The following is a 15,038-nucleotide window of genomic DNA, read 5'->3' on the forward strand; positions in this document are numbered from 1 at the left end:
CCTGAGAACCCAAAGCTCAGTGTACAAAGTCAATTATAGGTCTTTCCTCCACCAAGAGATCAAAGCAACATTATCTGAAACCATGTGGCTCTGACATTTTACCAACATCTACTTTAGCATTCTTTAATTATAAAACCTAAGATATATTTTCAAATTGGATTAGATACATTTTCACTTCCAACATCTCACCCTTAATCTTAAAGGTCTGCAAAGATTTTCTCAGGTGCGGGGGAAAAACAGCCTCTGAATTACTTATGTGAGCCACAATTTAACCATTTAAATTCACCCCAGAGGTATTGGCAACAGCTGTCTTGCTTGAGGTCTTGCACACTAAGTTTTCACTCCTCAATTTTAGAAGTGTTGGGCAATAATGCAATTCTGTTTCTTATAAAGACATGTTCATTCAATAAGCACCCAACACATGCTTGACATTGGGCAGATTATTGAGAATATCAAGATGAATGAGACATAAAATTGACCCCTCAGGATCTCATATAGAAAAAAAGAGCAAATATATTTTTTAATTTCTACATTCCGATTTCTTTGGAGGTTTGTTTAATATCCTTTCTCAGAATACCAAGACCTATGATCTATCTATTGCCTTGTGTATTATCAGCAGAGCTCCTTTATCATAAATAAGCAAAAGAGTCTATAAAACTTAGTTATGCAAAACGAAAGTTCTAGATAAAGAGAAAGAGACCACCTAAAAGAGCAACACATGAGAATATGAGAAATGCCAATTACCCACCCGCCCAATCCCAGGAGGCAACAACAAAGATACACACGCGTGCACGCGCACACATACACACACAACTACAACAAAACACTTACCTGACTTGCCCACACCTGCTCTCCCAAATATTGCCAGTTTGACCTCTGCACTTTTAGCCATGCCGGGTGTTGGTAGACAACTCACTGTTGTTCAAACTAAAGAGCTGAGAAAATTATCTTGGCCCCAGCCTTCGAATTCACCATATCATTGTAAATCTTGGAAGAGTCTGCAATCCTTAAACAAAAGAGATTTGGGAATTCATCAGTGACTGGAGAAAAGAATTAATATTTATTCAGCATCTCTTACATGCCAGCCAACATTACTTAATCACTATTTTTCATTTTGATCTTCACAATCTTGTGAGAAAGCTACAGCAATTTACTGTAAACTATTCATCTAACAAATGATAGATCCAGGACTTAAACTTAGATCTGTTTTGTTCTAAAACATAGGCATTTTCACATACAATAGAATTTTATAAAGTACTTCCTCAAAGAATTTTTTATGAAGGCATTTTTTTGTCAGTAATTGATAACACATACTTTATAGTATGTGAAAACATGTATTTACCATGTGTCTGTAAACATTCAATAGACAAACACACGTGATGGGGAGAGTCAATTTAGAACTCTTTATTTCCTTTTGAACTGAATAATACACATTCATATTTATCAACCCCAGTGAAACACGATTGAATTTTCATTTCAAGGTTAAATTTCATCTTAGCTCACACTAGATCACATGATCAAGTCATGCAACAAATACGCATGTTCTAGGAATTGATATATAAGGTCTAGATTATATATTTTTATATTTTTCTAGGCACAACGGTCGGGTACACAAAAGTCAAATGCCATGCCATGACTTTTGATCCCTTTTCTAGGACAAGCTCGAGTAAATTAGTTTATAGCATTGTCCTAACATTTGGGAAATTATATTACATACAACGTAAGCAGATTTTATTTATTTAGGAATGACACCTAGTTCTTAGTACCATGGAAATGTGAAGCTGGAAAGAGCCTTGGGGTTAACCAATGGAATCCTCCAGCCAACTCAAGAATCCTTCTTCATGATGAAACAATCATCCAACAATCATCCTGTGTTGAATTTACCACATCCAGGTACAGCGGGGAAAGTGGGGGAGGCGGGGACGACGACATTAAGTCAGATTTTTCTTTTCTTTCACTCAGAAGCCTTCCGGTAACCTAGCAGCTCTTAGGAAGCTTTGCCCCATCCTAGGCTCTACTTTCTAGGAAAACGAGGCCAAGCATCTTCCCTTGTTCTTCATGGGACGTATGTTCTTGTTTATGATTTTTGACCCTCACCTTCTCTCTTCACCACATGCAGCTCTCTCCTCTGGCCCTTTCCAATTTAATCACTCGAAAAACATGGCAGCCACTACATTCACCACTTGAGTTGTGACCTGACGAACTGAGCCAGCCAAAGTTCAATGAGATTTTCCCTATTCTTTACCCAGGTACTGTGGTCACATTATAGCACAGCCACTCCTATTACGGCTCATGTGCTTCACATGAACTGCAGACTCTTCCATTCTGCACTTCTGCAATCAACGTTTGAAACCTCAATACAAGATTTGACTTTTATCCTGCTCTAACTAAACCACATCGGTCTTCATTTCATCCATTTTTCCAGTCTATAAAGATATTTTTGAAACACAAAGCTGTGATCTAAACGTGTAAACTGCTCCTGCCAGCATTTTGTCATCTACACATTTTCAAAAAGAGCCTCTCAAGTGAAAGAAAAGTTAAAAAATCTTTCTGAAAAAGTATTTCTACAAAGACATTAGCATGTCATTGTTCTTTCATTATGCACCTAAGTCATGGACCTGTACCTAACCAATTTCGTATTTGCTGATTTCCAAAGTGCCAGAGCTTCCTCTGAAGGATGAAAAGGTCAACATTAACATGAGCTATTGTTTACTTCATCTCCAATAATGAAAAAACTTCTTAGTAATCATTAATAGTACAAAAACCAGAAGCTTTAACATCTGCAATTTGTTCAGTCCCATAATTTGGCTGAAGATAAAAGGATTTCCTTACTTGTCATTTTATATGCATTCATTAAGAAAAGGCCTCTGTTTAAGGTTCAGTGCTTCATCATAGAAGCATAATATATGAAAATATATTAACTATATAAATTCTAAATTAGAATGGCAAGAATTTCTTTGAAACATAGAACATGCAGGTGTCTAGAGCTTATATAAACAATAATTTGTTATTTCATGTAAAACTGTCCATTCCCATGCTCATAAAATCCAAGTAATTTAGTATCTGATTTATGCTTCATGAAAGTAGTTATCAAATGTGATTTTTAAAAAACATTTAAGTCAAATATTTCAGTAATTCCCAAATGGCCTCAGAGGCATAGGAATTTCACACAAGAAAGAAAAATTGTGTGGGTTAGTTTTTTCATTTACAACCTAATGATACAGTGAGTTATTGTCAATCTCATGTTATATTTAGAAAAATCACTTAAAGGAAGACACAAAACTGACACATATCCTTCAACATTTTATTTCTCACATGAAAATGTGCAAAGTTACATTTGACAAAGAAAGAAAAATATGTAAATTGTCTTAATAAGTGACCTGTTGCCAAATTTCTGATGTTCAAAATAATTCATAATGTGAGACATTCCATAAGATGGATCTAAGAAAACATTTGTTTTAATGTTGTTGTGCAGAAATATTCTGCCTGGGTCTAGAAGCTGACATTCACTTTTTGTATAGACAGTGCTTTATCAGGACAAAAACTTCTGAGTTCCTATTACTCCTAAAGCTAAAATCACACCTAGAAATTTAAGAGATTGACGGTGCAGTGATTTTTATTTTTTCTAAACATAAAGGAACTAAAATAAAGCTAAGAAAGAAGAAGAAACAAAGAACACACCTTCCAAATCCTGCGTTACTGTTAATGCATTCCTGGATTCATTCTACACTTATGCTAAGCATATACAAACAAAAAAGCGGCTACCTTCGAGTTTACAATCTGTTAGTCTTATGACATTTAGATCACTAATAACCTGATTTTTTCAATTTATTTAAAGAAAGCTTTTGTTCATAATAAATCATCCCCAACACTATTATACTTATCAAGGTCCATGCTTTCAATCTTTCTCTTGGGTGGGGGTAGCAAGCATCTTTATAAGGGAATATTTTTTCTAACTTCTGTATTTATGGTCTCATCAAAATAAAGTGCAGCTGTTTAGGAAGTGAAGAATCTAGTCTGGTCGTGGGAATGAGATTCTTTTTGGGCCGCCCCTTCTCTAGCTCTGAAATCAAGTTTTCCTTGTCTCATTACCAGGAATTCTTCCTCATCTTATCACAACGTAGCATCCCCAGTGACGAGGGTAACTGTACAAGACCTCCGGCTGTACGTTGCTCTGAAAGCAACAGGTATCCTGGAATGGTAAACAAACAAGTCCATTGTGGACTGCAGGTCACTTGCCCTCCACCTAGGGAGCAGATGCAGCCTAAGTCAAAAGGGCATTCTCGGTCTCAGCTCCGAGGACGCTGTCAAGCTCCGGGCGCGGGCGCTCATACTTCCCTCTCAGCGAACCCCAAAGCTGCCCTGGGAGGACCCAGGGACCAGGAGGACTGACCCAGAGGCCGAGCGTTCAGGGGCTCGGAAGGCTCTGCAGGAAGTCATCCTGAAAGAGCCACCTGGGCACGTGCGTGACACTCACCTGTTCACACTCTCCAGGCCCGGGAGAGCCGCGGTCCCCTGCAAGTTCGGAACCAGTCCCCCGGGACCGCTAAACCCTCCCACGCTGCGCAGCCCAGGGAGCACGCTGCGTTTCCGAGTCGCTGGGCTGCAGTCGCGGTGGGAGCTGCAGTGCCCGCAGCAAGTGGGGGCGGCCCGGCGGGGGTGTCCTCGCTCACGCTCGCTCCGACTAGCGGCCGAGGGACTGCCGCAGGACGCGAGCTCAGCCCGGCCCTGGCGGCTGCGCTCCGCCGCCAGGATGCTGCAGTGCGGCGCTACGGCGCCCCCTACTGGGGCCCGGGCCCGGCTCCTCCAGCGATGTTGCCTCTCCTCCAGAAGAGCCTGGAATATGTGCCTTCTCGGTGTCGCACCCGAGAGACAGGCTTCCCTTTTCTCTTGCTCTGTTCCCGGCCTCTACGTTCTCGCATAAAGACCTCTTTCCTTGGTTAAAACCTTGCATGTGAAAGCATCACTACATGGTGCTTTTTACTCCTTACTTCAGATGATCCTCACAACATGCCTTTTGAGGTGTGTTTAATTATCCCCATAATACTCAAGAGAAAACTGAAAGAGAAGATAAGTTGTCCAAAGCTAATAAATGGTTGGAATGAAACCCAGGTCGGACTGGAAGCTGAGAGATGCTAGGAGAGACATAAACATTAAGTTCAATTGAAATTTATAGTTAGATATTTGAGAGAGTTCCAAAAGCCTCACATTCTCCCTACAAGATCAGCATTTAAATATTTGAATCGAAGTCATGCTCCATCATCCTCAAAACCTAACAAAGATGCTTAACATTGGTGCTGTGTGAGACCTGCTTTCGTCTCTCATCTCGTTTTATATTTACACCCTCCCTTGAGGTAAGCACTCTTATTATAATGATTAGCCTTTCACAGATGAGGAACTGAGTTTCAGAGAGGTTAAATGATTTCCCAAAGATTATGACACTTCTGATCAAAGGAGTGGGAAATACCTATACTATTTTTTTTTCTTTCAAAACCAGGGGCTTCTCACCAAGATACCAGGTGACCTTCAGAAAACCATTGCAATATAGAGCAGACAGGGGCTAGGGCTGAGTGACAGTCTGCAGTGAGTGTGTCCCTGATGGACGAGATGTAACCAGGGAGGCAGTTTCCAGGGCCAGTGCTGACCTGGGGAGCCACTGCAGCCTCAGTCGTGGGCCAGGCTAAATGCAGTAGCTAGATGTGTGGCAGAGGTAGGAAATGCCCAGCTGTGCAGGAATCGCTGTGCTAAGTCTTTGGGAAAGGTCAAACGTTTTATCCTCTATGACTTTCCTCATCGCTAATCTATCTCCTTTCCCCGACATACACCTGGATTACATGATTCGGTTCTATGTCGGATGGCACCCTGATCTATCATCGTGTTTGCCTTGTACTCATTTTTATTTCTCAATCTTCTCTATTAAATCTGAACTTCCTGAATGTAGGGATATAGCATATGTATCTCTGTATTTCCAGCCTCTACCATCATTCCTGACACATGGTGGGTATTAAAAAACGCAGTCATTGAATGAATGAAGAGAAAGAACAAATTGTGATAGGGTATTTTTTTTATGTGCTGAATTTGGGATAGAATAGCCAGTAGGAAGTTGAACATATGGGTCTGAAGCTCAGGAAAGAGGTCTGGGGAAGAGATTTAGTGTCTCAACATGCAAGAAGTCTTTGAAGCCTGGGATGTGGAAAGACTTGCCAAGGTTGATTATATAGAGTTTTAGAGAAATCCAGTTTTATTGAATTTTAGGGCATTAAGATGTTCAGATCTCCCATGTTACCTCCTTTCCCTAGCAAATCCTGTGTTCATGGATGGTTTGAATAAAAATATCTATGAATATGTATATATATATATATATATATATATATATATATGTGTGTGTGTGTATATATGTGTGTGTATATATATATCCTATTTACATAGACCTAAGTTGAAATGCCCACTTCCAAGCCAGTCCCCTTTTGTGGCAGTTATTTGGGATCTTGTCTACAGAATCTGTTTCTCTCCGTTTTCCTACTTAGCCCATTTAGGCCGGCACCCCTCTCTCAACTAGGGAAGCATTTGCATGCACACCTGCAGTTCTTGACGTGCTATATACCGAGAGAGATGCAGTAGCTATATCAGAGCCTCACCCCCATTGTGCTAGGGCTTCTGGATACATCCTATATTCAATGGGAGTGTTTCCTTTGTCCCAAGAGCAGCAAAAAGGAGCCAGTCTGCCCTATGCCACCTGCTTCATGGGTCAGTAGGAAGGACAGAGGACACTTTGCACTTACAGTGACACGCGAGTTACCTGCTGGGCATCAATTTTCCTGGAAAGAGATCCTGTCATACTCCAGTCTCTTAGCCTGGTTTCAGGCTTAAGCCAAAACTTCTAACACAAAACTAGTAGATGAAGAATCAGTATAACCCCAAACACATTAAAAACTGGAATTTTGTGTGTGTGTGTGTCTGTAGTTGCTAATAGTGTTCACTGTAAATAATTCAAGTAGTAGAAAAAATACAAAGAAGTAGAAAATCACCCCAAAATCACGCTATCCGGAAATAACCATTGTTATTATAATAAAACCATCATTCCAGACGTTGTAGAACATAGATGAATCAATAGGTATGTTAAATGGTGTATAATTATGCTAAGTGCTATCATATTATTTTTATCTATTTATTATTTTTTGAGGAAGATTTAGCTAACATTTGCCACCAATCCTCCTCTTTTGGCTGAGGAAGACTGGCCCTGAGCTAACATCTGTGCCCATCTTCCTCTACTTTATATATGGGACACCTGCCACAGTAGGGCTTGACAAGCAGTGCCTAGGTCTGCACCCGAGATCCGAGCCTGGGAAGCCGAAGCGAAACTTGCGACCTTAACCACTGCACCACCGGGCTGGGCTGCAAGCTATCATACCATTTTTAATAAATAAGTAAATGCTATTTTTAATTAAAAAATAGTCAAGCAGAAGATAAATAAATTAAAGTGAACTGTAAAAGATGGCTAAACTTTAGATGTTTGCTCACTTCACAAGGTATTTTATCCAATAGTCTCTCTAAAGTTAAATTTATTACGTAAACTCAGATTTGAATTCATTATGTTTAACCATATATTTATATTTATATGGCTATTTATATATTTATATTTAACCATATATTTATTTTAGTCAATATCATTTGACTTCTTACTGGCAAGATATCATACCCCATTTCTCGATGTGTGGCTGCTAATGATTACTTTTTGACTTGGAGCTGGGGGGATATTTTATTATTCTTATTGTTTATTTAATTAGATATTAGGCAAAGGCAGTCTGATTTTGGCCATGATTGGACTTTCCCTCTGGCTAGGAACAACTCTAAAAGCTGGCCAAAATATGCCAAATATACAAAATAGCTGTTTGGAAGCCCTGCAAGACACCCAAGGCAGGGCAGCAATCCCCGACAGAGGAAATGCACTGGGTTTAGCCCCACATTCACCCAAATTTTCTCCTTGGGGGCATTTTAAAGGTCTTGGTCCATGAAAGTGGAGCCCAGACAATAATAAGAGATGAGAGTTCAGAGCTACTAATGCAGCTGGGTTCAGAAGTTAAAATGAGAGGATAGCCACAGAGTGAAAACTCCAGATATTTACATAGAAATGCTCCTGGAACCTTGGCCATTTCCTGGGCTGCATATTTTCTGGTGCATCTCTGGGAGACCTAGTAAAAGAACAGCTGCCCGGGGTCTGCAAGCTAGAGTCCTCGAAGTCTCAGAATCCTCGGAGAGACACTGGAGTTGAGCCCAGCCAGAGTTCAAAGAACTGTGTGGACATCCTGGGCGTTTGACTGAGACCTCCAAAAGGCCATATTCTAGGAGTGAGGACCAGGCTTTAGGAGACAGGGCAATGATCAAGGAGTAACGGCAAATCTGAAATCCACTTCCTCCCCTGAACAGAGACTAAAATGAGGCCTCGACAGGGCCAGGCTAATCCACCAGGAAATTAACGGCCTGCCAAAATAAAACTCAACAATGTTGAGAAAGATAACATAATCCAGAGCCTCTATAACTATCATCTATAATGTCAAGCATACTGTATTAGTCTGCTTGGGCTGCCATAACGAAATACCACAGCCTGGGTAACTTAAACAACAGAAATTTATTTCTCACAGTTCTGAAAGCTGGGAATTCCAAGATCAGGGTTCTGGCAAAGCAGGTTTCATTCTGAGGGCTCTCCTCTTGGCTTGTAGGTGGCTGTCATTTCATTCATATGACCTCTTCTTTGCACCTGCAGAGAGATGATAAGAGCTCTTTAGTATCTCTTCGTACAAAGACACTAATCCTATGAGGTCAGGGCCCCACCCTTATGACCTCATTTAACCTTAATGACTTCTGTAAAGGCCCTATCTCCAAATACAGTCACCTTGGAGTTAAGGCTTCAACATATGATTTTTGCAGGGGCACAACATTCAGTTTATAACATATACAATAAAAATTACTAGATAGACAAGAAGCCTGAAAAAACTACCAATAATAAAGAGATAAACGTTGATGAAAGTAGACCAACAGATGACTCAGATATTGGATTAAGTAGACAAGGACTTCAAAATTTCTAGGATTATTGTGCTAAAACCAGTAGAGGAAATTATGGACAAAAATAGATAAAAATACAAAATATTTATCAGATTTTTATCTACTTGTGTATTTTAACAGAGAAAAAGAACCTATGAAAATTATCAAAAAACCCTTTAAAATTATAAAATATAATACCTGAAATTAAGAACTCATTTGATGTGTTTAACAGCAGATGGAAAGATCAGAAGACAGGATTAAGATTCGAAGATATACCATTAGAAAATATCTAGAATGAATCACAGAGGAAAAAAAAAAGAATGGAAAAACCAAAACAGAGCATGAGAAATGTAGAACATGGTCTAACACACATGTAATTGGAGTCCTAGAGAGAGAGAAAAAAAGGAAGAATGAGATACAAGCAATAGCTGAAGAAATAATGGCTGAGAATTCTGTAAATCTGATGAAAGATAGTAATCCTCCAAATCAAGAAGCTCCATAAATCCTAAGCATGATAAATAAAAAGAACACTACACCTAGGCATATGACAGTCAATTCACTGAAAACCAAGGTACAGAGAGAATATTAAGAGCATCCAGGAAAACAAAAAAGATACATTATTCATAAGGAAAAAAACAATAAGAATAAGCAGTAACCTTTGAACATAAACTAACAAAAACATAAGACAATGGAATGACATCTTTAAAGTGCCAAACTAGAATTCTGTATTTACCAAAATAAATGATTCTTGGACAAACAAAATTTAAGAGAGTTCATTGCCAGCAGAAAAATTTTCTAAAAAAGGCAAATGATTCCAGGTGGAAGTAAAAAAATTCAAGTAGCAATCAGCTACTTCAGATAGGGTAACTATATAGGTAAAAATAAATGAATATTGACCAATAAAAACTAAAAACATTGAGATGTCCTGTGGGGATAGAAAATATCTGCAAGTAAAATATATGATAATAAGAAACAGATGGGAGAGTATAAATGAAATTAGGCTGTTACAAGTTTCTTCCATACTTTGAGATATGGTAAAATTACTAATTTAAGATAGACTAATAATTTAAGGATGCTTTTTGCAATTTCTAGGAAAACACTAAAAGAATCCAAAAGTGTAGTAATAGAGAAGATAAAATTAAATGAAACACCTCATTAATACAAAAGGAGGCAGGAAAGGAGGAATAAAGGAACAAATAGATGGTACAAATTGGCAGCAAATAATGAGATAACAGACTTAAATCCAACTATCTCAGTAATTACATTAAATGTAAATGTGTTATACACTCCAATTAAAAGACAAAACTTGTCAGTTTGGATTAAAATGATATGACTATATTTTTTTTGTTACAAAAAATACACCTTAAATAGAAAGACACACATAGACTGAATAAAGAAAATGGAAAAAGATATGCCTTGCAAACACTAATAAAAGGGAATGGGCAGTTCTACAGTTGAGCGTCATTTCATACTGTTACACACCTGAAGTCAGCCAAAGCCCATGTTCTTAATTATTATGCTCCACTGCTTTTATAACACAGCTCAGTTCATCTCTCTTAGTAAGATTTCCCTGCCTTAACCCAGGTTGATTCCCTCCATTCTTCTTTCCCATTCTCAGTTCTACAGCCGATGTTATTCTGAGCATGATGACAAGAATATCAGGAATGAGCATGTTTAGAGAAAAGTAAGCTATGGCTAGTATTCTGTATCTCTTTTGCATAGGAGTCTCACCCTGAATCCCCCTCTCTGCCACGGTGGGCAGGGTTGTTGTAATTACATCCCCCTTTATTAGGGAAAGGAGAAGATAGTGAATGTCCATATGTGGCTACAAAAGCAAGTTTCTAATTGAGCGGATTTTTGAACCATAAACCCTGAACTAAATTTAGTTTTCGAGAGTCTGTCTCTATTTAAACTATTTTTCCAGATCACTGGAGATTAAATTGTCTTAGTAGAATTGGAATTCTTGTTGAGTTCTTATTGCTTTTGCCTTTACTTATTTCTGAGTAAGGAGTAGTTTGCAAGACAGAGAGACACACTATCTGTTCACAGTGAATGCAATATATTAACCTCTGTAGTTATATAAGCTTGTTGAAGAAATTAATAAATTCAAAAGGAATAGTGAAAGACTTTATTGGAAGTTAATACTGTTCAGATGATATCAGATGATCTTTACCCAATAAACCAGCAGGAAATTAGAAACACATTCACAAATTCTGACAATTTATGGGACCTGATATAACACATTAATAATAAAAATCACCCTACCAGAGTCAATGTGAAAAGCTAAATTTATTTATGTAGGAAAGTCCACATGGTTTTTCACTTTCTAACTTTGCCTTAATGATTCATGAAAACAGTTCTTAACTGGAAAATTTTTTAAAATTCACAAACTAGGATAATAAGCAGACATATGATCTGTGGTTAAAAAAATGTTAAGAAACCATATTCACCAGGGTCATTTTCCTAGCTGTTCTGTCTCCTATACAGGATTGAAAGAAGAAACCATTCTTAAACGAAATGGTAATTGTGTGAATCCAGTTGATATTATTACTGTGGACTAGAATGAGAAAATAGTGAAGTAGGAAAGTGGGTGAGTAGAGGTTGAAGGTGTAAAAATATTTCACCAGCCACTAGAAATTCTAAAGTTTAGTAACAGCCACCAACGTGTTCACATAGGGAGCTCACTCAGGGAAGACTGCAGAAGGTGAAAAATATTGCAATTTTATTCACCATTTTCCATAGCTTTTAGCACAGTGCCTGGCATTGAGATGGAGCTCTATTTTCATTCTTGTTGAACAAAGTAAGTAGAATAGAAGAAAGTGTATGTATAATCTGTGGATAATTATGCATAAAATAAATATATAGTAATTTCTGGTTTAATATTTTATCTGGTACCTGTCCATGGCTAGGTATCTCCAAAATTCTATCTAAAATACTTAATATAAGACATTGATAAGGATGAAAGCTCACACTAATGCCAAAAGCTAAGGTCAACACTTACATAAAACCAACCACTTTAACAGTTTAGGATATATTCTTCCACCATTTTAATGTATTCAAACATGAACACAGACACCCAAAAACATCTTTTAAGAAAAATTTTTTACATTGAATTATAATCTACAAATTGTTCTTTTTCTCACTATACTTGAGAGATCTTTTCATGTCACTATCTGTGTATGTGCCTCAGTGATTCCAACTGTGTCATGGTATTAAGGAACTATGTACCAAATACAATTTATTTATTTGACCATGTAAAGAATACATTTTAAAATAAGAAATATTATCCATCATCTTTTAAAACTGCAAAAAATCCATGTATACTGACATAAAAATATTTTCAACACAAAAATAAGGTGCAATACACAAAATATGATATCATTTATGTAAAAAGCCAACCACTAGAATTTCTATGTGAACACACACACAAATACACATGATTTTGTAGGAGATGTATGAAGGATATAAAGCAAACAAATGAAAGCAGTTACATCTGGGGAGGTATTTAGCTTTACTGTTGATAGATAAAGCGGCTGGTAGAATTATTTCTGCTGTTTTAGTTTATTTAGTTTATCTTATAATAAAGATATATGTATTGCATTAATTAGAAAATAAAAATTATATTGTCCTTTAAAAAATAAAACATAAAGCTAATACATGTATTCTGGGGATGGTTGGAAAAGCTTGTCAAGGAAAATTGGTCCATCTGCAACAAAATTAGCAGTGCAAAATTGAATAAATGGTTGAACTCTACAAAGTTATATCTCTTACATGAATGTGGCCAAGATATACATTTTTCTCCAGTGGTTGTGAATAATATTTTAGCCAGCTTGCTCATGAAGAGTGATGACAGAAAGGCGTGAAAGTAAATTGAAGGATGCTGTCATTTATGTCAAACTCTGGGACTGGGGACAGGAGCCATGCTGCTGTCAGTCCTGCTGGGCCCTGACACATTAGTGCTACCACAGGGCTGACTGCACAAGGGGCTCATTTTTATAAAAGCCTGATGCCAACGCAGTCACCTTTAGCTTGCCTTGCTGAAGGTACTCTTTTCTACATTTCACACATACTTTGCCTTTCTCTCTTTTTTTCTTTAGCTAATGATAATTATCAGGAGATATTACTGCTGGAGCTTACTGAAAAGCAAACACCAAAATTTAAACTTTGCTTTTTAATATACACAGAGCTCAGAATTTCAGAAGTGGGAAAAACAAACAAATAAATAAAAAGTTATTTCTAGGTGTTTGCCAAAACCCTTGGAAGAAAGCAATTTCCTTTACATTTTAGGAGCTTAAAGATCTATAATTGAAGTAAACTTGTAACTAATACAGGAATTGAGAATTCTTTAATTCGGATGCAAAGAAGTGATTGTCACAGCTGAGAACAGGAAAGACTCACCTGAGACTGACAGAAAAACATCAACAGAATCTGGATTCTGTAATAAAATAATCTGGAACCGAGGAGCAGAGAGCTGCTTCTCACAGCCAATCTGCCAAAAACTAAGGGTTTTGTTATTTCCCTACCAAGGATGAATTGGAAAGTAGTGTCAAAATACCATTGTGCAATATGTGCAAATGTATGTAGTTATTCCTGAGTTCACAACAAAGGATGGTCTTTCTCAGATTATATATTTTTGTTTTCATCACAAAGGCTCGAATTAAAGAACCTCTTCAGAAGATCTAGACTAGGTAGACCCTGGTTAAGATTCTGCAAAAAAATAAATAAATAAATAGAAATAACAAAAAAACACACACACAACTAGAAGGACCCACAACTAAAATATACAACTATGTACTGGGGGGATTTGGGGGGAAAAAAGATTCTGCAAACCAAGTAAGAAGACCTGTTATCAAAACTAGTTTAAAACATTTTTAACATATAAAAAAATTTGTGTTGTTGTGTATTGTGTAGTCTGATGAATGCACAGCAAGAAAGGACAAATTAGATATTTAGAGGGTTTCGAGTATGCTGATCCTGGCTTGTGGGAGAGACTAGGGATGGACACCTGAAGAGAAGCTCTTATATTATAGCATGAATTTAGCCTTACAGCATTCTACAAAGAGCTATGGACATATGTGTCTGTTGTTAACTGATTTCCTACCCCAATCAGAGAACCTTGGCAAGGATTGGGGTTACATAGACCTGGTGGGACAAGCCAAGGTGAAAACATGTAGATGGTAAAGCCTAGGGAGTGGTCCAATGAAAGTGGGACAGAGGCAGGTATTATTAAAGTCAAAATACAGAAGCAAGAATCTTGGACCAGGAGACAAGCAATAGAAAAAGCTGGTAGGAGCTGAATAAATAAATACATCTGTCTGACAGTTGCTTATTTAGGAATTTCATCCTCTTTTGCACCTCCTCCTAGATGCCCAAGCCCACCATATTCTCAGCTACAATGACACCTTGAGTCTGTGTTCTTCAGGTGGAAAACCTGCATGACTCATCTCCATTTGTGCCCTTTCCCTCACTTTGTACCTCTATCTAATGTACCTGTCTGATGTCTCATTCTCTTAGCTCCTGGCTGGGTAAGAGAAGCACTTTGAAAAATTAATTCCTACCAGGGGTTAATTGAGGCATCAGCATCATAGAGAAGATCAGGAACAGCTTAGGTTGGAATCCAGGTTTTGCCACTTAATAGCTGTGTGTCTGAACTGTAGGTTGTTATACCCATACGATGAGGATAATAACGCTTGTTTTATATAGTTCTTGTGAGGATTGCATTAGGTAAGTTATGAAATAGGGTTCTGGATGGCGATCAGAACTCAACTATTTTTTGGAGGGGTAGAAGCTGGAGATAACATTTAAAGTTTCTCATCATTTTCTGTTTCTAGGAGTGGAGACATCAGTGGGGCAGATTCCCTCTGTTCCAGGATGAATTACTTGAGAGGCCTTTTGGATTATGTAGCAAGAAACCAAAGCATTGTTTTAGGGAAACACTATAAGGGGAGGAGTTGGTTTATGTATTTGTTTGTTGTGAAGTTTGTTTTTGCTTATCA

General features: G+C 37.8%; 1 protein-coding gene across 2 annotated transcripts in view; it reads right to left on the reverse strand.

Annotated features, from left to right (window-relative positions):
* Window positions 1-4,637, reverse strand: part of RERG (RAS like estrogen regulated growth inhibitor) — a 113,806-nt gene extending 109,169 nt beyond the window's left edge. The window contains exons 1-2 of one of the 2 annotated variants that reach the window (XM_070269978.1): window positions 4,478-4,637; window positions 832-998 (exon numbers count right to left, since the gene is read on the reverse strand). In XM_070269978.1, the coding sequence (XP_070126079.1) occupies window positions 832-892 (61 nt within the window). In that variant the 5' untranslated portion in view covers window positions 893-998; window positions 4,478-4,637. Of the gene's footprint in view, window positions 1-831; window positions 1,007-4,477 lie in introns of both variants that reach the window. The other variant, XM_014740719.3, reaches the window with a different exon arrangement.
* Between the last annotated feature and the right edge of the window lie 10,401 nt (window positions 4,638-15,038).

The sequence above is a fragment of the Equus caballus genome, chromosome 6, assembly GCF_041296265.1.
Source record: "Equus caballus isolate H_3958 breed thoroughbred chromosome 6, TB-T2T, whole genome shotgun sequence".
Taxonomy (NCBI): domain Eukaryota; kingdom Metazoa; phylum Chordata; class Mammalia; order Perissodactyla; family Equidae; genus Equus; species Equus caballus.